General features: G+C 39.0%; 1 protein-coding gene across 1 annotated transcript in view; it reads left to right on the top strand.

Annotated features, from left to right (window-relative positions):
• Positions 1-22,976, top strand: part of kcnk12 (potassium channel, subfamily K, member 12) — an 82,611-nt gene extending 59,635 nt beyond the window's left edge. The window contains exon 2 of the mRNA XM_061959394.1: positions 21,346-22,976. Within this exon, the coding sequence (XP_061815378.1) occupies positions 21,346-22,223 (878 nt within the window). The 3' untranslated portion in view covers positions 22,224-22,976. The remainder of the gene's footprint in view (positions 1-21,345) is intronic.
• The last annotated feature ends 4,004 nt before the right edge of the window (positions 22,977-26,980 follow it).

The following is a 26,980-nucleotide window of genomic DNA, read 5'->3' as shown; positions in this document are numbered from 1 at the left end:
ATAAATTGTTTTAGTTCTACTATGTTGCTTGTAGTGATAAATGAAGAATCCTTTTAGAGCAGAAAGGCTATGGACGAATACAAGACGAGACGGGATATACTGTACTTCGGGTTCAAGGCACAAAACAGAAAGTACATTTTCAACCAGCAGCCCCTGCAGTGAGTAAACTCGTCCAAAAGATGGTGCCGTTGCACAAACAGTACCACACCATTTCTGTGTTTGTCGAGGTTTTATGAAAACTATTTGCTGAACACAAAAACGTATGGCCGTTAGCGAAGAATAATCCATAATTAGCCGCACCGTTTTATAAGCCGCAAGTTTTTGAATCGTAGGTAAGGATGTACCGTTGAATTTCACAACTGTGGTTTAAAGAATGAAAATACTTTACGGACACTAAAATCAAACACAATTTCCCTTCCATTTTAAATACTTGGGTAAAGTAAAGCATTCTGGGAAAACAAGTCGTTTTTACAATTATATATATATGTATATATATATATATATATATATATATATATATTTTTTTTTTTAATATAATTATAATTTAAATGCCATAATAAATCATTATAAATTATGTTTTAAAGAAGATGCTTTTATTTCTAGTTGCAGATGAAAAAACGTTCCTGTATTTAAACTACTGTGCAATGTGTACACGGGGTTCATAGTAATAATATTTCGATGAAATATGTGACACAATATACTGTAAAGCGTGGTTCTGTAACACACTAAACTCAGTTAACCAAAAATAAATGCATGGATATGATGGAGCTGGCTTTTTTTGTGATTTCTCCAGATTCTCTGAACCTATTGATGATATTACGGACCGTAGATGGTGAAATCCCTAAATTCCTTGCAATAGTTCATTGAGAAATGTTGTTCTTAAACTGTTCGACAATTTTCTCACGCATTTGTTCACAAAGTGGTGACCCTCGCCCCATCCTTGTTTGTGAATGACTGAGCCTTTAATGGAAGCTGCTTTTATACCCAATCATGGCACCCACCTGTTCCCAAATAGCCTGTTCACCTATGGGATGTTCCAAATAAGTGTTTGATGAGCATTCCTCAACTTTCTCAGTCTTTTTTGCCACTTATGCCAACTTTTTGAAACAGGTTGCAGGTATAAAATTCCAAATTAGCTAATATTTGCAAAAAATAACAAAGTTTTCCAGTTCGAACGTTAAATATCTTGCCTTTGCAGTCTATTCAATTGAATATAGGTTGAAAAGGATTTGCAAATCATTGTATTCTGTTTTTTTTTACGATTTACACAACGTGCCAACTTCACTGGTTTTGGGTTTTGTACTACCACACTAGCCAGAAGGCTTAGCAACGTAGATAGGAACCGGAAGTAGGTCTGAGATACCAGGAAGGACGACCACTGTGTCGTTTGAGCAAGAAGGAGTTGATATATTGTCACACGTTGTTGTTCCTGCATCATCTACACCAGTGTTTTTCAACCTTTTTTGAGCCAAGGCACATTTTTTGCGTAGAAAAAATCTGGAGGCACACCACCAGCAGAAATCATTAAAAAACGAAACTCAGTTGACAGTAAAAAGTCGACTTTAAAGCATAACCAAGCATGCATGACTATAGCTCTTGTCTCAAAGTAGGTGTACTGTCACCACCTGTCACATCACACCGTGACTTATTTGGACTTTCTTGCTGTTTTCCTGTGTGTAGTGTTTTACTTCTTGTCTTGCGCTCCTATTTTGGTGGCTTCTTCTCTTTTTTTGGTATTTTCCTGTAGCAGTTTCATGTCTTCCTTTGAGCGATATTTCCCGCGTCTACTTTGTTTTAGCAATCAAGAATATTACAGTTGTTTTTATCCTTCTTTGTGGGGACATTGTTAATTGTCATGTCATGTTCGGATGTACATTGTGGACGCAGTCTTTGCTCCTCAGTAAGTCTTTGCTGTCGTCCAGCATTCTGTTTTTGTTTACTTTGTAGCCAGTTCAGTTTTAGTTTCATTCTGCATAGCCTTCCCTAAGCTTCAATGCCTTTTCTTAGGGGCACTCACCTTTTGTTTATTTTTGGTTTAAGCATTAGAAACCCTTTTACCTTCACACTGCCTCCCACTGTTTCCGACATCTACAAAGCAATTAGCTACCGGCTGCCACCTACTGTTATGGAAGAGTATTACATGGTTACTCTGCCGAGCTCTAGACAGCACCGACACTCAACAACGGCACATCATTTGCAGACTTTAATTACTGGTTTTGAAAAAAATATTTTTAACCCAAATAGGTGAAATTAGAGAATCTCCCACGGCACACCAAACTGTATCGGCACAGTGGTTGAAAAACACTGATCTACACAGTAAACAAACATAAGTTTTGATCAGACAGTTGACACGTGCGTTTGAGCACCGCTCAGAGACAAATTCCATTGTCTAAATTTACGCTGATTGGCCATATATGTGGGGAAATTGCGAGGCCACGCATGATTCACGGGAAGAGGTTGAATTTGCATGACTTGGCGTGATCGCCAATTTCTGGAAAAACTGATTAATTGGAATATTCAGCGTTTTTGAATCAAGTACAGTTGCGGGAGTCTTGTTCGCTCCTCGGCAGATGGTCTGGTAATTATGTCTCAGGTCCGGCCATGCTGCCTTTAAGCCGGCCATACTCTGTTCTGCACCCCCTTCTACCGACCCCCACCATGGTGCCCATGACTAATGATTTCCTGTTCGTCATAGAAACACAATCATCAGAGCAGCGTGCAAGGCTGCCGTGTTCTTCTCCTGTTTTCATCAGGCCAATTTAGGACTACACTCCCACTGGTGGGATGCAGTCCGTTGAACAGGGAGGGAGCTTGTTTACAAAGCAATTTAATCAAAGACACGGGGTGCTAATAAAAAGTCACAGTTTGGACTTGTAGTTGCATTTTCATGATGAATCTTCGGAATCCTCAGACATTGGGAGATGTTCCCAATAACAGTCATTGACATTTAGCTCCAACGCTCCTTCAAAAGGCAAGTGAATGTACATGTTATACTGTGACTATATGTGGAATATTCCAGTGTCCTTAGATTCCGTCTTTCTAAAACCACAGTCACATGGCTAATTCTTCGCTCATAATCAATATTTTTTTAGCACACTTTATCCTTTTTGTTGTTCTGTAAGTGAACTGGGACTAAATCACTAGGCCATTTTGCTATGTTATTGTAATTTATTGTTGAAGTGAAGTGAAGTGAATTATATTTATATGGCGCTTTTCTCTAGTGACTCAAAGCGCTTTACATAGTGAAACCCAATATTACTCATTACTGTCCTATAATATGGTCCGCTGCGACTAAGTCTGACCTGAACAAACTGCAACTTGTTCAGAACAGAGCGGCTAGACTGCTACTTAAATGTTCTTTGCGCACTAATGTTTCATTTATGCATTCACGCCTGTCCTGGTTGTCTGTTGAACAAAAGATGCATTGTAGTCTCATTATGTTCTTTAGAACTATCATTTTAGATCAATCACCAAATTACTTTTACAAACAGTTTTTAAAATCAACTAACACACATATTCATGACACTATAGCAATGGCTATTTGGCACTTCCTGCTCCCAGGACCAATCTCCTCAAACATACAGTCATCATTCTGGAATCGGTTGCCATCTCACATTAATATCTCACAAAGTAAATTGTCATTCAAGACAGCTTTGAAGATACACTTATTGCAGCTGCCCACATGACGTGAATTTTTAATACTGGTTTTAACTAGCTTTTTATCTTATGTTGTATTTTTCCATTGTACAATGTATGTTAATGCATGTATTCTTTGTATTTTAATTTTGTATGCTCCTATATGGACCCCAGGAAGACTAGCAGTCGCCTTGGCGTCAGCTAATGGGGATCCATTCAATAAACAATAAACAATATCTTAGTTACATTTAAACCAGTGTTGGTGGCACTGGGAGCTGGTGGGTAAAGTGCCTTGCCCAAGGACACAACAGCACTGACTAGGATGGCGGGAGCAGGAATCGAACCAGGAACCCTCAAGTTGCTGGCAAGGCCACTCTACCAACCGAGCTATGCCGCCCCACAATAAAATAAAATAAAATTGTTCAATAAAATTCTGGATTGAACAGTTATAAAAAAAATATTAGAAATTGAAGGAAATATGTTTTTTATTTGGTGATTTACTCTGTGTCACTTTGAGATTTCAGAAATATTAAGTGGTTCAAAAATACAATTACAAAACCCAAAACCAGAAAAGTTGGCACGTTGTGTGAATGGTAAATAAAAACAGAATAAATGATTTGCAAATCCTCATATTCAATTGATTAGATTGCAAAGACAAGATATTTAATGTTCAAACTGAGAAACTGATTTTTTTTTTGCAAATAATCATTAACTTAAAATTTAGTGGCAGCAACACATTGCAAAAAAGTTGGCACAGGGGCATTTTTACCACTGTGTTACATGGCCTTTCCTTTTAACAACACTCAGTAAACATTTGGGAACTGAGGAGACTAATTTTTGAAGCTTTTCAGGTGGAATTCTTTCCCATTCTTGCTTGACGTATGTCAGGCTTGGACAAAGGAAGGGACTCAGATGCAGAGATGTGATTCCAAATAAAGCTTTTATTTTGAAAAAACTCTTTAAGCCTCCAGAGCCGAGTAAATTCAAATACTATGAAAAGACAAAAATAGCTATCGACAAAATGTTCCAAAAGGGAAAAACCGAAAATCACTCCAGAAGGAGGAAATACAAAAATAAGGACAATTATAATTAGCACCGTATCTGTTATCAAAAAACTTTAACAAAAAACGCTCCAACGGGAGGAAGAAAATAAAGACTATAAAACTTAACTACTCTAATAAATGTAAACAAAAAATCACTCAAAAAACTTTGAGGAAAAAATCTTTAAGGAAAAATTATAACTCACCACTGCGGTAGAAAAAGGTAGAATAACAAAAGTCGCTCTGAGGGAGGAAAAAAGTTAATTCAAAATTACAGCGTGGGATATTCTGGAAGCAAGGACGTAGACGTGGGACAAGGCAAGGCATGGACATGAACATGAACATGGAACGCAAGACAGGCACGAAAGCTCGAGACAATCTGGCACAGAACAAGGGGAGGCATGGGCTTATAAAGAACATGAGGGTAATGGGAAACAGGTGGAAACAATCAAGGGTCAGGAATGACGTCAGACTGGTGACACAAGAGGAAGGACCCGTGATCTGAAACAAGAGGAGTTGCTTTTCAAAATAAAACATGTAAATCACAAGACAGAAAAAACCAAGACAAGACTTCCCTCAACGCGGTGTGACAACGTACAGCTTAAGTTGTTCAACAGTCCGGGGGTCTCCGTTGTCGTATTTTACGCTTCATAATGCGCCACACATTTTTAATTGGAGACAGGTCTGGACTACAGGCAGGCCAGTCCAGTACCCACACTCTTTTACTACAAAATTAGCATCACGGCTAACGGAGAAATATTTTCGGTTCATTATGAGACTGGTGGTGGTACATAAACCTAGCTAGCTAGAGATATTGGCCCCAAAATCATTTAACAAGTACAGGAGCAGCTAGCTAGCTTGAGTGGAAGTCTGCTGGAGTAGTTTACAGTCATACAGTAACAAACAATTACACCTCTATTAAACTTAAATATCATACATCAAATATATTTACCCCAGCAATATCATCAACACTTACCTGACTGGATGAAGTCCTTGGGCTCAAATACTAGTGTGGCCTCAATAGCCCGGCTGTAGTGTGTAGCATGCTGGGAATTATCTGTGCATGTGATGGAAGAATGCACTGCACATGTGATGGAGGAATGCACAGTGAAGGGTTGAAATTCTACTAAATTTGCATTAAATCAGGTTGTTTTAGCTAATAATCATGCTGCAAGATCTAGCATGTTGCATTCAATGTTTATTACCATTAATTTCCCATGAATTCTCGTTAATTCCCATATATACCCGTTAATTCACATAGAAAGTTTCCAACTTTGAATATTCCCGGAATTTTGCAACGCTGTGCATGACCAATAATTAGTTGCACCTGCACAATATGTCACACTGGAAAAAAATACTTTTGTTACTGGAGAGAGGGCTATGGATTTTGAAGGTATGTAGAAACCTTGACCTTTTAATCTTGAATATATACCTCAGAGTAAATTGACGACTTTTTTGCTCTATTTTTGTCGATAACTTTTGGTTGCGTTACTGTGATTTTTTTCATGTTCAGTTTTAATATTTTTATTTCAAATTCTTTCATATATCATCGATACGCTGGGAAATAATTTTAGCACAGTTAAGTGCCGCCAGGATGTAAGAGTTCCAAGTGTGTATAAAAATGTTTTGGATTCATATGTTTTTTTTTTTTAATTATTTTAGGAAAAAGTCACCAATGTGTCAAAGCCCTGTGAGGAACACTTGTTCAAAATTGTCTTATCTCAGTATGAAAAATTGGACATTTTTTCTTCAAAATTATTAAATTGTGACATGACTGTACAGTTAAATATCATAGTAATAATAGTAGTCAATGTGGACTTGGAATGGGCTATTCGATTTGGAATCCGACACAGCAAAAAACAATGCATCAAAATGTGTTTTATTACTAATCTAATGCATTATTAGGCCTGATTGTCACACTAGTATGGTAGTAAGACATCCCTTTAACAATTACTATGTGGAGAACTCGTTTAATGACATTTTTTCCTAAATAAACTGACATAATTAGTTCAAAGGGGCATTCAAATGGTTAAATGAATAATTAAAAACATGACATCTTAGCAATTTGTATTTAGGACTGAAGTTGATTGAGAGATTTGAGCAACAAACTTAAACAAAAATGTGATCCATTCTTAACTAAAAATTGTTGCCAGTGTATTGATGATATATGAATTTAAAATTGAAACTAAAATATTCAAATTTTACATTAAAAAAAACTTAAAAACATTTATTTTTTTCTGAGTAACACAACTAAAGTCGTGGTCAGAAATGGAGCAACAAAAAAGTCCCTAACATAGTAAGTGTTGAAAGTATATGATACATAGAATAACTTTTGTTGTGTTAAAAATGTACAATGAGCTGATAGTTTAATCATCAATTAAAATTGTCAATTAATTTTACGCATTTTTTTTTCAAAAAGAGAAAAAAATTCATAATTATTTTAAATGGGCATTGCATAATATATTAAATATAAATAAACATATTAAATAATTATAAAAAATTAAAACATGACACATTACTAGAGATGTCCGATAATATCGGCCTGACGATATTATCGGCCGATAAATGCATTAAAATGTAATATCGGAAATTATTGGTATCGTTTTTTTAATTTATTTTAATTTTATTTTAATTAAATCAACATAAAAAACTCAAGATACACTTACAATTAGTGCAACAACCCAAAAAACCTTCCTCCCCCATTTACACTCATTCACACTCATTCTCACAAAAGGGTTGTTTCTTTCTGTTATTAATATTCTGGTTCCTACATTACAGGTAAAAGCCAGTAAATTAGAATATTTTGAAAAACTTGATTTATTTCAGTAATTGCATTCAAAAGGTGTAACTTGTACATTATATTTATTCATTGCACACAGACTGATGCATTCAAATGTTTATTTCATTTAATTTTGATGATTTGAAGTGGCAACAAATGAAAATCCAAAATTCCGTGTGTCACAAAATTAGAATATTACTTAAGGCTAATACAAAAAAGAGATTTTTAGAAATGTTGGCCAACTGAAAAGTATGAAAATGAAAAATATGAGCATGTACAATACTCAATACTTGGTTGGAGCTCCTTTTGCCTCAATTACTGCGTTAATGCGGCGTGGCATGGAGTCGATGAGTTTTATCTTCACCATACCTGGTTGTCCAAATTAGGCATAATAATGTGTTAATTCCACGACTGTATATATCGGTTGATATCGGTATCGGTAATTAAAGAGTTGGACAATATCGGAATATCGGATATCGGCAAAAAGCCATTATCGGACATCCCTACACATTACCTTTTTTTTTTTTTAGGACTGAAGGAAAAAAAAAAACAGAAAAAAATATGAATCCAAACTTTTATACACTTCGAACTCCCTGAGGACTGCTGTTCAATTACGTCTTCTTTTTTTTTTTTTTTACTTTGGTCTGTCTTTGTTTATTCACAAAAACCCGTAAAAAAATTCATTAAAGATATTGTTGGAAAAATAAAATACAAGAGCGAGTTTTGATCAACCCTGTCCAACAGATATTGCGCACGTGTACTTACGAGTCCTGTTGCTGAAAATAACAGGACTGTAAATTCCATGATTTGATTTCCTTTCCACCTGATATTCTAATCATACAGTCTTACTGGAACAGTAGAGGACATTTGTTGGTTGCCGATAATACTATTAACCCCTCTCTATTTTTGTGCTTCATCCTCCAGGGCCTTGATTTTGAACTAAAAAGGTATTGATTGATTATTATGTGTCGAGCAAATGAAATTGAGTTCATCGATACTTCTAATAGCGACACTCTCAGTGATTTGTTGCATTGCTCCAACTTACTGAGTCATCGTAATCTGCCATTTGGCTGCAGCATGAGAGCTGTTTTAAACTGTGTCGCCTCCTCTAATTGCTGCTGAGCACATGTGACCAATAAATCACATAATGTGTTTTTTATTTTATTTTTTAGCCACCCCCCCAATTTTGTCCCTTTGCCTTATCACCATTAGAGCATCTTCTTTTTCTCCTAAAACTGCCACATGCTAATCCATAGATACAAATGGTCCAATCTCTGGTGTGTAATTATGTTTGCAAGAATGATTAGCTATTAACATCATTTGCAAGAGCATACTCTGGGTAATGTTAATGAATAAATATGCTGCTGTGGTCTCTGGTGGAATTAGCACATACGTTTTTCTGCCTTATCGGGTTCTGCCATATTTAACGACTCTCTGGCTGGTGCAGAGATTTATTGTTGACTGAGGTCGGCTGCAGTGTCATTAATCTACTCAAGAATCTACGCGGATAAAGTCATCATGTTTGGTTTCAGCTCGCTTGTCCTTTGCATTCTGTTCTTTTTCTGCCGTCCTTAATGCGTCTTGACACTCCGCTCTGGAGTAATGGCTCTGTAATGCTACGCTGAATCGATGCCTGGTGCCTTTGCCTCTCTGAGGTCATTTGCTGGGTAATGAGAGACGGTCTTTGCTCCCTTTGAAGAAGATTCTGTGTTTTCTTACGGGATGCTGAATAATTAATAAGGAAAGTGAGCAAAAGTGAAGAGCACCATCCACTTCGCGTGTTTGTCTTTGTTAATATGCAGAATATTTGCTGATCATCAGAGCGCCCACAGTACCGGGAGGGGAAATGCAAATATAACTATTCAGCACACACAATGTGATTTATCAAGACTCAACCGCGTGAGCTGTTTTGCGTGTATATTTTGTACGTCTAGGAAGAACGTGCAAATGTTGTGCAGAAATCGCTGCATGCCTGTCAACATATATGGACGGTCAACAATTTAAAGGCCTACTGAAACCCACTACTACCGACCACGCAGTCTGAGAGTTTATACATCAATGATGAAATCTTAACATTGCAACACATGCCAATACGGCCGGGTTAGCTTACTAAAGTGCGATTTTAAATTTCGTGCAAAATTTCCTGCTGAAAACGTCTCGGTATGATGACGCCTGCGCGTGACGTCACGGATTGTAGAGGACATTTTGGGACAGCATGGTGGCCAGCTATTAAGTCGTCTGCTTTCATCGCAAAATTCCACAGTATTCTGGACATCTATGTTGGTGAATCTTTTGCAATTTGTTCAATGAACAATGGAGACAGCAAAGAAGAAAGCTGTAGGTGGGAAGCGGTGTATTGCGGCAGGTGTTGTGCCGGATAACGCACCCCCGCCGTAGAATGCACCCCTTGACTGTTGTGCCGAAAGATGACAGTCAAGCTTTACCATTGGCCTGTGGAGAACTGGGACAACAGAGACTCTTACCAGGAGGACTTTGAGTTGGATGCGCAGGCGCGGTACTGTGAGTACGCATGCAGCTGCGGCTTCCAAACATTTGATCGCTTGCCCGTACGTGCGTGCCGCTATGTGCATGTCACGTACGTAACTTTGGGGACTTTGGGGAAATATATGTGCTGTATGAACTTTGGGGAGGTGAACGGTACTTTGGGCTGTGGGATTGAGTGTGTTGTGCAGGTGTTTGAGTTGTATTGGCGGGTTATATGGACGGGAGGGGGGAGGTGTTTGTTATGCGGGATTAATTTGTGGCATATTAAATATAAGCCTGGTTGTGTTGTGGCTAATAGAGTATATATATGTCTTGTGTTTATTTACTGTTTTAGTCATTTCCAGCTGAATATCAGGCCCCACCCGCCTCTCACAGCATCTTCCCTATCTGAATCGCTCCCACTGCCCTCTAGTCCTTCACTCTCACTTTCCTCATCCACGAATCTTTCATCCTCGCTCAAATTAATGGGGAAATCGTCGCTTTCTCAGTCCGAATCGCTCTCGCTGCTGGTGGCCATGATTGTAAACAATGTGCAGATGTGAGGAGCTCCACAACCTGTGACGTCACGCTACTCGTCTGCTACTTCCGGTACAGGCAAGGCTTTTTTATCAGCGACCAAAAGTTGCGAACTTTATCCGCGATGTTCTCTACTAAATCCTTTCAGCAAAAATATGGCAATATCGCAAAATGATCAAGTATGACACATAGAATGGACCTGCTATCCCCGTTTAAATAAGAAAATCGCATTTCAGTAGGCTTTTAAATATTAGACTATTGTCTGTTTAGCAATATCCTTTTATAATTTTATAGCTGCTGGATAACTTAAATGAGACCTATTATGCAAAACGTTTTCTTACTTTTTGAGATCTGCATTTGAGATCTGCATTTGTCTCGCAAATTTGAAATCAAACCGTGGAGGCACGGCAGAGATATTTATAAATCAATCTTGCCTTCCTTCATACTTTCTCCAAACGAGTCGTTTGGAATTTGTCCAATTTGTTTCTTCCACATATGACATCGGCGGATATGTCTCTATATGGTATAGGTTTACCCGAAGAACTTTGCATGAGTCCGCCATTGTAGTCCGACGCTGTAGCCAATAAGTTCCTTCTTTCTCTCAATCCTCTTGTTGTGGGGCAGACTGGCTCGTACATGCACATGCATCCTCCACTGTTGCCATTTTTCCTACAAAGTAGCGTATAGTTCTAACTTACAGCTGTCACTAGACTCAATATGGAAGTAATAATAAATACAACATGGCTGGCAGGGAGAAGACGCAATCGTAGTGGTGGCACGGAAATGAAACAGCCCACAAAACGGCGCATCCTGAAGAGACAGTCAGGAAGCATTTTGAATAGAGATATCTGATAATGTCGGACTGCCGATAAATGCTTTAAAATGTGATATCGGAAATTATCTGTATCGGTTTCAAAAAGTAAAATGTATGACTTTTTAAGTACAGAGGGGCAATAAACCTTAAAGGCACTGCCTTTGCGTGCCCGCCCAATCACATAATATCTACGGCTTTTCACACACACACAAGTGAATGCAAGGCATACTTGGTCAACAGCCATACAGGTCACACTGAGGGTGGCCGTATAAACAACTTTAACACTGTTACAAATATGCACCAGACTGTGAACCCACACCAAACAAGAATGACAAACACATTTCGGGAGAACATCCGCACCGTAACACAACATAAACACAACAGAACAAATACCCGGAACCCCTTGCAGCACAAACTCTTTCAGGATGCTACAATATACACCCCCCGCTACCCCCTACCCCCTACCCCCACCTCAACCCTTCCCCCAAACCCCGTCCACCTCAACCTCCTCATGCTCTTTCAGGGAGAACATGTCCCAAATTCCAAGCTGCTGTTTTGAGGCATGTTAAAAAAAAATAATGCACTTTGTGACTTCAATAACGGCGTGGCGCAGTGGGAGAGTGGCCGTGCGCAACCCAAGGGTCCCTGGTTCAATCCCCACCTAGTACCAACCTCGTCATGTCCGTTGTGTCCTGAGCAAGACACTTCACCCTTGCTCCTGATGGGTGCTGGTTAGCGCCTTGCATGGCAGCTCCCTCCATCAGTGTGTGAATGTGTGTGTGAATGGGTAAATGTGGAAGTAGTGTCAAAGCGCTTTGAGTACCTTGAAGGTAGAAAAGCGCTATACAAGTACAACCCATTTATTTATCATTTAATAATAAATATGGCAGTGCCATATTGGCATTTTTTTACATAACTGGAGTTGATTTATTTTGGAAAACCTTGTTACATTGGTTAATGCATCCAGCGGGGCATCACAACAAAATTAGGCATAATAATGTGTTAATTCCACGACTGTATATATCGGTATCGGTTGATATCGGAATCGGTAATTAAGAGTTGGACAATGTCGGAATATCGGATATCGGCAAAATAGCCATTATCGGACATCTCTAATTTTGAAGATGGCCTGTAAAATATATCTTATGCACAACATCACATGTTATGTAGACCACAACAAAGTGTTTTAAATATATTTTTAAACCCTAATATGACCCCTTTAAATTGATGCATCTTGGTGTATTTTTATATCCATGAAAAAAAACCTATTGCAATATGCACCTTCCTGCAACTGGAACATTCCATGGGCACGCTTGCAGTTTGTGCAAGAATCTTCCATGAGCGCACTTTCAGGGAGCTAAAAAAGTGAGTTCCATTAGATGCACTGCAGGACTGCTTCGAAAATGCCCATAAAAAGTGGCACAGGTCTGCTGCATGTTTGAAAACAAAACACAGCAGGTAGGAGCATGACAACATGGATGTGCAGTAAATGAGTGTATCCATGGTGAAATCTGCGTAGTACACACAAAAACCTCATTTAAATGTGCCGGTCTGCACCAGTTATCAATTATACATGCAGTCTTAGTAGATCACTGGCAACACGGCCACGAATAGTACACGCAATTTTAGAGTTTGCGCACGCTGTTCAGCGCGTGTTATTTGGATCCTTATAGATCATTAGCAAAACGCTGTCTGGTGCACAGCCTGTGAAAAATGTACAAGTGTGTGTGTGCAATGTTACACTTTCCATCTGTGTCAATCAGTGCTGATCTAAATGACCCAGCATGTCAACAGCCCTCATGAGAGTGCTCGTCAGCGAGCAAGATAAGGTCGAAAAAGCCATTTTGGGTGCCATAAAGGAAGTGTTGTCTTGATATCGATGTCATTTATGACCTGCCAAGGATGGTTATAAAGGTGCTCTGTGCTACAACAAAAAATGGAAAGAAAAGTGCTGGCCTGCAGAGAGACTCAGATGAAGTATTGGCATGATGGAAAAAACATCACATTACCTTGGCCTGCATGGAAGGTCAAGGAAATGTTTATTATTTTCAGTATTTGTTGATTTGTTGACAAATACCCAGCTAGGAAATTAATATGAGAGTGTGCGTATATCAGTGATTCTCAAACGGTGGTACGGGGGCTTCATCTAGTGGTATGCCAAAGATTTGATTAGTTATTTAGAGTGTTTTATTTTCCTATATTTTAACAGTGTTACTATTCACACAATGTGTAAGTAACAATGGCCAAAAATGTTAAATATACATGTTAAATGTTATTAAATATATGTGTCTTGTTTTTAATGAATACTATGGCCTACTACGCTACTGTATTTTCATGTTGGTCATTATGGTGGTACTTGGAGAGCCAAATGTTTTCTGAGGTGGTTCTTGGTGAGGAATCACTGGTGTATATTGTACGTGTGTGTGTAAGATCAGACTGACATTTGTCAGTGGTTATGGTAAGGAGCAGCATTTGACTGGGCCCGAGCTCATCTAAGATGGACTGATGCAAAGTGGAAAAGTGTTCTGTGGTCTGACAAGTCCACATTTCAAATTGTTTTTGGAAACTGTGGACGTTGTGTCCTCCGGACCTGTCAATTTGTGGATCTTTGGGTTTGTTTTCCCGAAATGCAAAGGAAAGTTGGCGCGGGCAAGGCGTGAATGTAAGTACATATTTATTTAAACACTAACAAACTGCAAAAAAAAAGGAAGCAAACAAAAGGCGCGCACAATGGCGGAGAACAAACTTGGCTACTGAAACAAAACTTGCACAAAGGCAGAAACTATGAACAATAAACAAAAACACTTAATGTGGTATGGCATGAAGCATGAACTATAATAAACAGTAATCTCATGGGTAGCAGAGGGTAGTATGGATGGATAATGTCACCAGGACGAACAACAGAAACAGACAGGCTTAAATAGCAGTGACATGATCAGTGAAAACAGGTGCGTGACTCAAAACGTGAAACAGATGCGTGACATGAGGAGAGGTGGTTGCTAATGGTTGCTAAGGTGACAAAACAAGAGTGAAAAAGCAGAAACTAAGTGTCCAAAAACCAAACAGAACATGACTTAAACAAAACATGATCAACAGACATGACAGGACCAAAGAGGAAAAGAACCATCCGGACTGTTATAGGCGCAAAGTTCAAAAGCCAGCATCTGTGATGGTATGGGGGTGTATTAGTGCCCAATACATGGGTAACTTACACATCTGTGAAGGCACTATTAATGCTGAAAGGTACATACAGGTTTTGGAGAAAAATATGTTGCCATCCAAGCAACGTTATCATGGACGCCCCTGCTTATTTCAGCAAAACAATGCCAAGCCACATTCTGCACATAATACAACAGCGTGGCTTCGTAGTAAAAGAGTGCGGGTACTAGACTGGCCTGCCTGTAGTCCATACCTGTCTCCCATTGAAAGTGGGTGGTGCATTATGAAGTGTAAAATACGACAACGGAGACCCCGGACTGTTGAACAACTTAAGCTGTACATCAAGCAAGAATGGGAAAGAATTCCACTTGAAAAGCTTAAAAAATTGGTCTCTTTAGTTCCCAAACATTTACTGAGTGTTGTTAAAAGGAAAGGCCATGTAACACAGAGGTAAAATTAATGATTATTTGCAAAAAAAAATTAAGTTTCTCAGTTCAAACATTAAATATCTTGTCTTTGCAGTCTATTCAATTGAATATAAGTTGAAAAGGATTTGCAAATTTTTTATACGTGCCAACTTCACTGGTTTTGGGTTTTGTATTTTCCCATTTTTGCTGAAGTCAAGGGCTTTTTGAGGTTAAGGTTACAAGTCACACTTAAAACATTGATAACACATTCATAACACATTCATATAATCACAAGATGATTCCATTGCTAATGAAAAAAAATAAGCCTCAAAACATCCCAACTTTCTGAAAAAGCTGCCGCAATTTTAAGCATTTTAGCTTCAAAAACGGCAAAAAAACCTGTTAAAAAAATGTAAAAAAAAAAAAAAAAAAAAAAAGGTTATTATTCCCATCCTCAGTGCACACTGTTTAAATTCTTAAATACTTTTTTTGTTATTATTGCTTTAAAAAAAATGAATAAAGCTACAAATCAAACCCATCAGTGAATGTGGTGTTATTTTTAAACTTAAAATAATGAACATTGTACAAGAAACTTTTGTGCGCTCCAATCTCAAACAGCTGCCGATGCGAACATCAGAGGCACACCTTCCATCCATCCATTTTCTACCGCTTACTCCCTTCGGGGTCGCGGGGGGCGCTGGAGCCTATCTCAGCTACAATCAGGCGGAAGGCGGTGTACACCCAGAACAAGTCGCCACCTCATCGCAGCAGAGGCACACCTGTGACACTGAAATAATGTGCTCCTCTCCTCTTGTCTCGGTGGCTCAGCTTGAACACTTAAAGTAATTGACTAGGAAATCAGGTGATAGCGGGAGGCATTTGCGAAAACTGGGAGGGGAAAAAAAGCTTGGCCAAGGCTTTTTACTGACACTCTGATCTCCCCTTTGTCCTTGAATTTTCCCTTCCAAGCAACAGTGAGAGCAGATGCCACATTAGATACTCCTGATCATTGTAACACAACTCTGAATAATGATCTCTTTTTATTGACAGTGTCAGTGAGAGTATTTATTGAACAATACGTTTATTGTTGTGGTTGTGTTTTGTAATGGTCTACAAGTCCACTGCATAACACTTGAGGGCTTTTCTGGTTTTAACGCCAATAAGAGGACTTTTAAATCTAAACTTGCGGTACTCTAAAACCAAAACTAACTATAAAATAGACCCCGGAAGGGACAAACGGTAGAAAATTGATGGATAATGATAAAATAGTCTAAATAGATGATATGAAATAGTTGTAAAACTACTGACCGAGACACCAAAATTCCAGGTAGTGGTATCTAAATATTGCTTTCCATCCATCCATCCATTTTCTACCACTTGTCCCTTTCAGGGTCGCGGGGGGTGCTGGAGCCTATCTCAGCAGCATTTGGGCGGTAGGCGGGGTACACCCTGGACAAGTCTCCACCTCATCGCAGGGCCAACACAGATAGACAGACAACATTCACACTCACATTCACACACTAGGGCCAATTTAGTGTTGCCATACAACCTATCCCCAGGTGCATGTTTTTAGAGGTGGGAGGAAGCCGGAGTACCCGGAGGCAGAGGTGGGTAGAGTAGCCAGAAATTGTACTCAAGTAAGAGTACTGTTACTTTAGAGATTTATTACTCAAGTAAAAGTAAGGAGTAGTCACCCAAATATTTACTTGAGTAAAAGTAAAAAGTATGTTGTGAAAAAACTACTCAAGTACTGAGTAACTGATGAGTAACATACACACACATATCATATATATACACACACATATATATATATATATATATATATATATATATATATATATATATATATATATATATATACACACACACACACATATATATATATACATACATTGATATATACAGTATACAATTTATATTTATTTATTTTGCCGTTTTTGTTTACATGTTAAAGGTGTTTTAATGAATATACATGCATGTTTAACACATATAGATTCCTTTCTTTCATGAAGACAAGAATATAAGTTGGTGTATTACCTGATTCTGATGACTTGCATTGATTGTAATCAGACAATAGTGATGATAACGTCCTCGTTTTCAAATGGAGGAGAAAAAAAGTTCCTCCTTTCTGTCTAATACCACATGAAATTGGTTGTTTTTTGGCATCTTATTTGTCCAGCTTCCATATTCGTTTTTATACACTTTACAATATATACATTGGCGGCAAACTCCGTAGCTTGCTAGCTTGTTTGCGCTGGCTTTCGGAGACTCTTATTTTGAAAGCGCAGGCGCGATGGAGCGGCACTTTTATTGTGTAGACAGGAACTGTGCAGTCAGTCTTTAGGCGTTTGACCGGATGTACGGTTGAAATAAAAAAGGGTCTTTTTTCCTTCACACTTTTGATTGATTGATTGAAACTTTTATTAGTAGATTGCACAGTACAGTACATATTCTGTACAATTGACCACTAAATGGTAACACCCGAATACGTTTTTCAACTTGTTTAAGTCAGGTCATGTGACCCCTGGCTCTGTTTGATTGGTCCAACGTCACCAGTGACTGCATCTGATTGGTGGAACGGAGTGAACGTCACCAGTGACTGTATTTGTTGAAACGCAGGCACTATGAAGGTCTGTCTGACAGACCAAAACAAACAAAGCGTGCATTAACAGATCGATAAAAATTAGTAGCGAGTAGCGAGCTGAATGTAGATAAAAGTAGCGGAGTAAAAGTAGCGGAGTAAAAGTAGCGGAGTAAAAGTAGCGTTTCTTCTCTATAAATATACTCAAGTAAAAGTAAAAGTATGTTGCATTAAAACTACTCTTAGAAGTACAATTTATCACAAAAGTTACTCAAGTAGATGTAACGGAGTAAATGTAGCGCGTTACTACCCACCTCTGCCCGGAGGGAACCCATGCAGACACAGGGAGAACATGCAAACTCCATACAGAATGATCCCGAGCCCGGGATTGAACTCAGGACCTTCATATTGCCGTAATGCCTCAAAAATATTCCATTGAGTCACATGACCCAGGGGTCCAACTGGACACACTACATAAATATGTCCTTACTTCTAAATCGGGGTTCAGCAACCCACGGCTCTTTAGTGCCACCCTAGTGGTTCCCTGGAGCATTTTTAAAAAAGGATTGAAAATGAAAATAGATGGGAGGAATTTTTTTTTTTTTTAGTATGTTTTTTGTTTGCGGACACAAACCATCCCAATTAATGTGTTTGTGTGTATGCTTCACTGATAAGAGTATTTGGTGAACATTGTTTTGTCTGTGGACTGTGACGCAACAGTTTGTTTACATACAAAATCTTCCACTCCTTCTTTGTCTCATTTTGTCCACCAAAAGTTTTATGCTGTGCGTGAATGCACAAAGGTGCACTATGTTGATGTTATTGATTTGTTGGAGTGCTAATCAGTCATATTAGGTCAGTGCATGACTGCAAGCTAATCAATGCTAACATGCTATTTAGGTTAGCTGTATGTACATATTGCATCATTATGGCTCATTTGTAGGTATAATTGAGCTCATTTGATATCCTTTACTTGTATCCTCTTTGTATATAATTTAGTTTTGCATGTCTCATGACACATTATCTGTATGCAATATTGGCTGAATTTCAGATAGTTGTTTGTGTGCCATGTTGTTCCAGACCACAGCAAACACAGCTTGCCAAAGATTGTAATAAATCTATTAAAAGAAGACAGCCTGCCGTTTCCTTTAACTTGGACACACATTTGGACACACCTATACCTTTTGGCCATTAAAAGCCAGTAATTTCCAGGGGTTTTCTCACCTTCTGAGTAGCCTCTGATTTACTAATGGTTTCTAATGTTGTAAAAATGTTTAGAATAAATATTACATTTCAACATTTCTGTCAACGAAGATTTGCTTCAGCCTGCGACACGTAGTCATTTTGATAGTAGGCTATTATAGCTAATATAGACACTTACGTCATGTGTTGCCTTCATTATAGGACTTATATACGGCTTTTCATTTTTTACGGTTCCAGACAGATTTGTTTTTTGTATTTTTGGTCCAATATTCCACATTTTGGGTTGCCGACCCCTGTTCTAAACAATCCCACTTCTGATATCATGTTTAATAAAATCCAACTCAGAGAGTGCAAGACGGGTTCTTTGCTGTGGTAAGCATTGATGGCATGCGATGTCACTTTACCTCCAACCACTTGCCAAGTCCATCGGCTTTCTACTGCTTACCCACTTTAGGGCTTGATGTACTAAACGTTTGCGTGTACTAAAACAAGTGCAAACTTTAGACGGCGCACACAAAGCGGATTTACTAAGCTTGTGCGCAAAATAAGCAAAAGAGTGTTTCGGTCTTCATGTATGTGCAGAATATATGCTGATTATTAGAACGCCCACAATACTGGGGAGGAGGTGATGATAATAATAATAATAATAATAATAATAATAATAATAATAATGGATTAGCTTTATATAGCGATTTTCTATACACTTGACACTCAAAGCGCACACAGAGAAGTGAGAACTTTAATATCACACAGAATTTTTATTTTTATTTTTTAGCTAAGTACCGTGTGACTTGTTGAAGGGTGGACTAGCAAAGTAAGATTTTCATTGTACGGCAAACTGTCTGTTTAACTGTGCATATGACAATAAACAATCTTGAATCTTGAATCTTGAAAAGGTGATGTGTGCTGCATATTCCACAACATTACGAAACAACACAGTTCAGCTCAATGGACCATATGATGTCATGAATGTCTCTTTAGGCACAACTGGTAGTGTAAGAAAAATCCTCTTGGTCTTCACCACATTTTCACTCATCAATTGCACAAGCAGTCTTTATAGATAACCCGAAAAATGTCCACGAATAATGCACACAATTTTATAGTTTGCACTCACTGTTTAGCATGTGGTATTTTGATTTTAGTAGGTTAGGCCCTATGTTGTCATAAGTGAGCTGGATCCTATCCCAGTTGACTTTAGGAACTGGTCAGCAGGGAATCATAAGGCACATACAGTACAGGCCAAAAGTGTGGACACACCTTCTCATTCAATGCGTTTTCTTTATTTTCATGACTATTTACATTGTAGATTGTCACTGAAGGTATCAAAACTATGAATGAACACATGTGGAGTTATGTACTTAAGAAAAAAAAGGGGAAATAACTGAAAACATGTTTTATATTCTAGTTTCTTCAAAATAGCCACCTTTTGCTCTGATTACTTTTCCACACACTCTTGGCATTCCCTCCATGAGCTTCAAGAGGTACTCACCTGAAAGGGTTTTCACTTCACAGGTGTGCTTGAAGCACATCGAGAGAATGCCAAGAGTGTGCAAAGCAGTCATCAGAGCAAAGGGTGGCTATTTTGAAGAAACTAGAATATAAAACAATGTTTCAGTTATTTCACCTTTTTTTGTTAAGTACATAACTCCACATGTGTTCATTCATAATTTTGATGCCTTCAGTGACAATTTACAATGTAAATAGTCATGAAAATAAAGAAAATGCATTAAATGAGGACAAGGTGTGTCCAAACTTTTGGCCTGTACTGTACATAGCACAAAAAAATAAGGACATGTTTTGTTAGTTAGTTAGTGCTTCTTGGCAATAATTGTTATGCCATTATAAGCCTATTTATTAACTTTTCAAATTGTGGCAAATTTGTAAGGGACATTAATTTGTGGGATGAGCAGCAAAAATGAGTATGTGTGTTGGCCGAACAGCTTCTTCTACCATTGACTCTCGTTTAGTGTTCAGTAGATTGCATGATTAAAACGCCAGTCATGGCAGGCCTCCGGGCAGCACTATGAGACTGGATATAGGCGGTGTGACGTCTGTTCCGGATTGTCTGGGCAGAGAGCTGTCAGCCATATGGCCAAAATCGTCCTGCAAATCTTGACTGCAATCACTGAAGACCGCTTATGGTGCCAAAGTGCTGACAGCCTGAGAAAACAGTCTTTTTTTCATTCTTCATCTAAAATAGGAATAGCACATATTAAAGACAATATATACAACATGTCAGGTTTTTGCCAACGGCTAATTTCACCCAGACAGTGAAATGTACACATAGATCTTCTTAAGACGCCCACTTCGCGGCCTGTCTCTGCCATCCCTCTTTATATGGACCATGTCTTTCAGTTGAGATTTGGCACTAAAGCTCACTCCAAACAATGCTGCAACTCGTTTTTGGGGAACACCAGCCTGAAGTTTCCCTATCGTACGGATACTATCTAGATCAGTCAAACATGGCATGACGGTTCTTGGAGCAGAGACCTATTGGTCAGTGTAGAATGACCCATTCTCACGGGTGAAGGAAGTACCAAAAGCTCAAAACAAGAGTCAATAGCAACAGCCAGTCTTCGATCAATCTAACATGCATCTTATTTTAAGAGGGACCAGTACCTGGAGAAAACACAGTTTTTAAGTATGTGCTTAGAAGTCAAATTTAAGCAGCCAAAATGAGACTAATGTTTCTTCTATCTCTGCAGGTTTTGGAATGACAACACCAGTGACTGTGGCAGGAAAAGTGTTCTTGATTTTCTACGGGCTCCTGGGCTGTGCGGCGACCATTCTCTTCTTTAATCTCTTCCTGGAGCGCATCATCACGCTGCTGGCCGTCGTCATGAAAGCTGTGAGGGAGAGGCGAATCAGGAACAGCGGCCTCCTCCCACCGGGGATCGACCGGGACTTCTCTGCTTTCTGTCTGCCGGGGTGGAAGCCCTCTGTTTACCACGTGATGCTGATTCTATGCCTGTCAGCCATCACCATCTCCTGCTGCGCTTCGGCCATGTACACCCCCGTGGAGGGCTGGGGCTATTTAGATTCACTGTACTTCTGTTTTGTCACCTTCAGTACAATCGGCTTTGGGGACTATGTAAGCAGCCAGAGTGAGGCTTACGAATACCAAGGCCTCTACCGGGTGGCTAACTTCCTATTCATGTTAACGGGAGTGTGTTGCATTTATTCGCTCTTTAACGTTATCTCTATTGTAATCAAGCAGGTGCTCAACTGGATGCTGGAGAAGATGAGCTGCCTATTTTGCCAGCGCTGCAATAAAGCCAGCACCTTTCTGGCCAGACGTAACGCCATCCGACCGGGTTCTAGGGGTCGTAACCTGCCCGATTCGGATGGACCGTTTGACAGTGACACGGAAGGGCGCAGGTTGTCAGGGGAGATGATCTCTATGAAAGACCTGGCAGCTTCCAACAAGGTTTCGCTGGCCATCATGCAGAAGCAGCTTTCAGAGTCTGCTAACGGGTATCCCAGGACGGTTTGTGGCAGCTCACGGCATAACGGTTTCTCCGGGGGGGTCGGTGCCCTTGGCATTATGAACAACAGACTAGCAGAGACCAGTAACTCTAGGTAGAGGGTTAGTAAGACATTCTTGCATCAGAAACCCTGCTCCGAAGTAAATATGTTACAGGACTGGATTTATACGGCCAATTTCCGCTGTGATGACAGTGATCCATGACTGTTAGATGGCGATGGCATGAGAAGACAGTCATCAAGCAGCAGGGTAAATGATTCTGGGCGAGTGCCAAACGCCAAATGCAAAAAGCTGCGTGCTTATGAGACGGACATGTGAAGCCAAGAGAAGCATCCAGAGCAATCTCCTTTGTGTATATACATTTTATTTGAATGTCCATAATCAGTGGTGATAATATATTTATTTAATACTAAGTATAATCACTGGATGATACAGCACATACCAATCTATGCATTATACATGTCATGTATTATTTTGCACCACGTGGAGAACTTCTGTTGGTTTTTTAGGCGCCACGTTTTCTTGGCACAGGAGCGGAGTTTTCAAGTATGATGTAGCAGAATCGGTCGAGACTTTTAGTTTGTCGTACCAACAAGGCAACAAAGGGACATTTTGCAATCCTCTCTTGGAGAAAAGAGCAGGGTTGAAGAATGAAAACCCATTTCTCCAGAGAGTCACTGGCCCTCTTATCAGCTCTGAACATGCTTCCGTGGCCAAAGACTTTGACTTGAAGGGTAAAAAACGCACCTGGCAAGGTTTCCTCCCTCCGCTCAGAGCTGACTGTGTAAAAGAAAACAAACGATAGAGCTTTGCAATGAATTAATTGCTCTTTGAACCCAAAAGATGTATTTGTAAAAGGAAATAAATGCGAAGTGAGTTTATGCTCTTGTGTTATGAGTGTGTAAGTGGGAGGTAAGTAGGTGTAGCTACAGGCACAATATGCTAAATGATGCAGACTAAAAGACACTGGATCTTTATTTATATATGTGGTAAACAAAACTCTGAAGGATCATGTCCCTTGCATTGATTTGTATTTTCCGGGTATTTGCCAAGAAAGGTATCATTGCAGATTCATCTCTTTGCCTCTCTTGCTAAAACAAAGATGACCCCCGAAAGATTGTTTTCCTGCTGATTTCCGGGTAAATGCGCCAGCCAGGACAAACGGCTCAGTGGATGTTTGCGGAGCATATTGTGCCACCTGACAAGGCTTCACGATCAATGTCTTGATTGTTGGCGAGTGTCTCTTCCAAGGCATCTGTGATTTAAAGCTCTGCGATGATGTTTGATGTTCGCAAATAGACAAAGAGGAGCTTACAGGGAAGAAAAGGGGGAGGCGGGCAGCGGTGTTCATAGAAGTAGTAAAAGATTCCTGTCTGGTCCAGATTCATGACCACTGCAAATCAGCAGCCACAGGCTCTGTTGTTCCTTACGCACTCTGGTTCCTTAATCACTCGGGTCACATGCAATACTACATTCACTTCCACACGCAACACCACTACTACCTTGTTTCTGAACACAACAAATCACAACATTACATCCAGTAAGCGTTGAAATAATGTACGATGCAGTTTGCAAGCTGGGTTAGTTTTGGCTGATTAGGATTAACGTTTGTTTTGCATTACAGGTTTTTACGCCGTGCATCCAGGTAGAAAATCTGCTTTGAATTAAAGTTTTGTCAAAATATCCATTTCAGGACAAACATCACTTTATTAAATCCGGATCTGTTTCGGGGTTTTTTTCGATAGAAAATTTGAACTTAAATAGAAATTCAAAGCTCAACCTATTTTAACTGTACAGGCAATGTGTTAAAGAACATTTAGGGACAGCGTGGCGAAGTTGGTAGGGTGGCCATGCAAGCAATCGGAGGGTTGCTGGTTACTGGGGTTCAATCCCCACCTTCTACCATCCTAGTCACGTCCGTTGTGTCCTTGGGCAAGACACTTCAGCTCCCTCCATCAGTGTGTGAATGTGTGTGTGAATGGGTAAATGTGGAAATACTGTCAAAGCGCTTTGAGTACCTTGAAGGTAGGAAAGCGCTATACAAGTATAACCCATTTATCATTATTTATCATTTATTTTAGAACGCTAAACTGTCATACAAGTGTAAAAATAAGTTAACCACTTCAATAATAATAAAATAATAATAATAATAATGTCCTCAACTTTAGTTTTGATGATGAGTAGCTTGGGAGGTATTTATTTTAACATAAAATAAAAATGATTGACTTTATCAGTCCCTCCGGGGTTTCGCAGGCTTTGTGTGCCTGAATTCACGGCAGCTTTTTCAGAAAGTTGCAGCAGAAGTTGCAATGTTTTTTAATGAATTTGTTATCAATTTCCAAATGTTCCTTGTAATCTTTACCTCATAAAGCACATGATTGGAAAACAAATATGATATTGATGTCTTACTCATTTTATACCACACAGGTGACACCACATAGCAGTGTCTGCTCCGTCATCCACAAGTTCCAGACAATCTCTGTATGTTTTTTGCTTGAAAAGTGTTTGTCCATCTTAAACATTCATTTATGTTCCAACACATTTACCCACGCACGTTAAGGAACATTTGTAAATTGTAGAGAGCGATCTATGGCAGCCATTTTTGTTGGTAAAGGAGAGAGTGTTATGTATATACTGCCTCTTTGCTGCTATAGGTCGAGATTGCACATGAGCAATGTTCCCTCTAATTGTTCATGTGTGTGAGCAAACACAAAAACTCCCTGAGCATTGAGTGGAGCACATGTGAGCAACATCACACGTGGCAATACCAGCACAGCACACCTGTCTCAAACCAATCTTTTATAATAACACTCAAATGAGAGGAGTCATTTTCATGAGATTATTTTGTAATATTAGTGATTTGGCCCACTTGTAATGAAAATAAAATAAATCTTGTTTTTCATAAGCTATGGATTAGTATTGTACAATATGTCTGGGTGGGGTTCCTGCTTTGGAAATCATTTGTACCCCTTTCAGAGATCACATTTAGTTCCCCTTAAACATCCTCATGTTGCACAATGAAATGTAAGCATAGGATGAAGTGTGCATTCCTGTAACTTTCTATAGTAACAGGATTCCATGATTAATATCAATAAATTAACATTAATAATAAATGACAGTAGAATAAGCACACGTATGACTGAGGAGTCATAGTGTAACTTTGTGGTGTTTGAGTTGTCCGACTTTTTGTGTGGCCATAAACGCACCAGTGGTTTAGTGCAGTGGTTCTCAACCTTTTTTCAGTGAACATTTCCTGTGAACATTTTTTTAATTCAAGTACCCCCTAATCAGAGCAAGCATTTTTGGTTGAAAAAAAGAGATAAAAAAGTAAAATACAGCACTGTGTCATCAGTTTCTGATTTATTAAATTGTATAACAGTGCAAAATATTGCTCATTTGTAGTGGTCTTTATGGAACTATTTGGAAAAAAATATATAAAAATAACTAAAAACTTGTTGAAAAATAAACAAGTGATTCAATTATAAATAAAGATTTCTACACATAGAAATAATCATCAACTTAAAGTGCCCTCTTTGGGGATTGTAATAGAGATCCATCTGGATTCATGAACTTAATTCTAAACATTTCTTCACAAAAAAAAGAAATCTTTAACATCAATATTTATTTCTTTTCACAGTTCTTTTTGACAGACATTTTAGTGAGAAACCTGAGCTTGTGCTTCACTGAGTTTATGAATTTACATTCATATTTTGTTGAAGTATTATTCAATAAATATATTTATAAAGGATTTTTGAATTGTTGCTATTTTTAGAATCCATCCATCCATTTTCTTTGGGGTTGCGGGGGGCGCTGGAGCCTATCTCAGCTACAATCGGGCGGAAGGCGGGGTACACCCTGGACAAGTCGCCAGCTCATCGCAGGGCCAACACAGATAGACAGACAACATTCACACTCACATCCACACACTAGGGCCAATTTAGTCTTGCCAATCAACTTATCCCCAGGTGATATTTTTTTTAAATCTTACGTACCCCTTGGCATATCTTCAAGTACCCCCAGGGGTGCGCGTACCCCCATTTGAGAACCATTGGTTTAGTGGTATGCGTGTTGGTGACAGATGACAAGTTGGTTTTGGCCTGGTTTGTACGGCAGAAAATGACTAGTTTTTCAAGATAGAAGTTTTTTACTCATGTTTTTGGTGTGGTTATGGCCGAATATAAACGGTTTTGCTCAATAAAGTGATCGATATAATTCCTGTCCTCGAAGCATCTCGATAGACGTTACAATAATTGAACGGTGTTCAATTGAACAGTGTTGACGAACACCGTTAGGGCCGCTTGTTGTCACTGTCACTCAAAGTTGCATTGCAAAATTACACAGAATAAATGTGTTTATTTTGTTTAGAATTCAGATGGAATTTGATTTGGTGCGCTGCATATATTTGCTGTGCGCAGAGGACGCTTGAGCAGTGCGCAATTGCGCAGGCGCACACCTTAGAGGGAACGTTGCACATGAGAATCTGTTCTTAGTTTCCTTACTTTGGATAAATACTGTAAATGTTAAACATATAAATACCATATTTTTCGGACCATAGGGCGCACCAGCGGGTCTTTTCAGGTCTATTTTCATAGAAAGGCGCACCGGATTATAAGGTGCATTAAAGGGGTCATTTTATGATTTTTTTTTCTAAATTGAAAACACTTTCTTGTGGTCTACATAACATGTAATGCTGGTTCTTTTTTGAAAATTTTGCATAAATTGTTTTACAGATCATCTTCAAGTCGCTTACTTACCGTTGCTTTAGGATGCGCCGTTTTGTGAGCAGTCTTATTTACGCAACTCCACTTCGACAGCGTCTTCTCCCCGTCATCTTTGTTGTAGCGATGTAGCGTGCA

Source organism: Nerophis lumbriciformis, linkage group LG02 (assembly GCF_033978685.3).
Source record: "Nerophis lumbriciformis linkage group LG02, RoL_Nlum_v2.1, whole genome shotgun sequence".
Lineage (NCBI taxonomy): Eukaryota > Metazoa > Chordata > Actinopteri > Syngnathiformes > Syngnathidae > Nerophis > Nerophis lumbriciformis.
The sequence above is the reverse complement of the archived record's forward strand: the minus strand, read 5'-3'. Positions and strand labels throughout refer to the sequence as shown.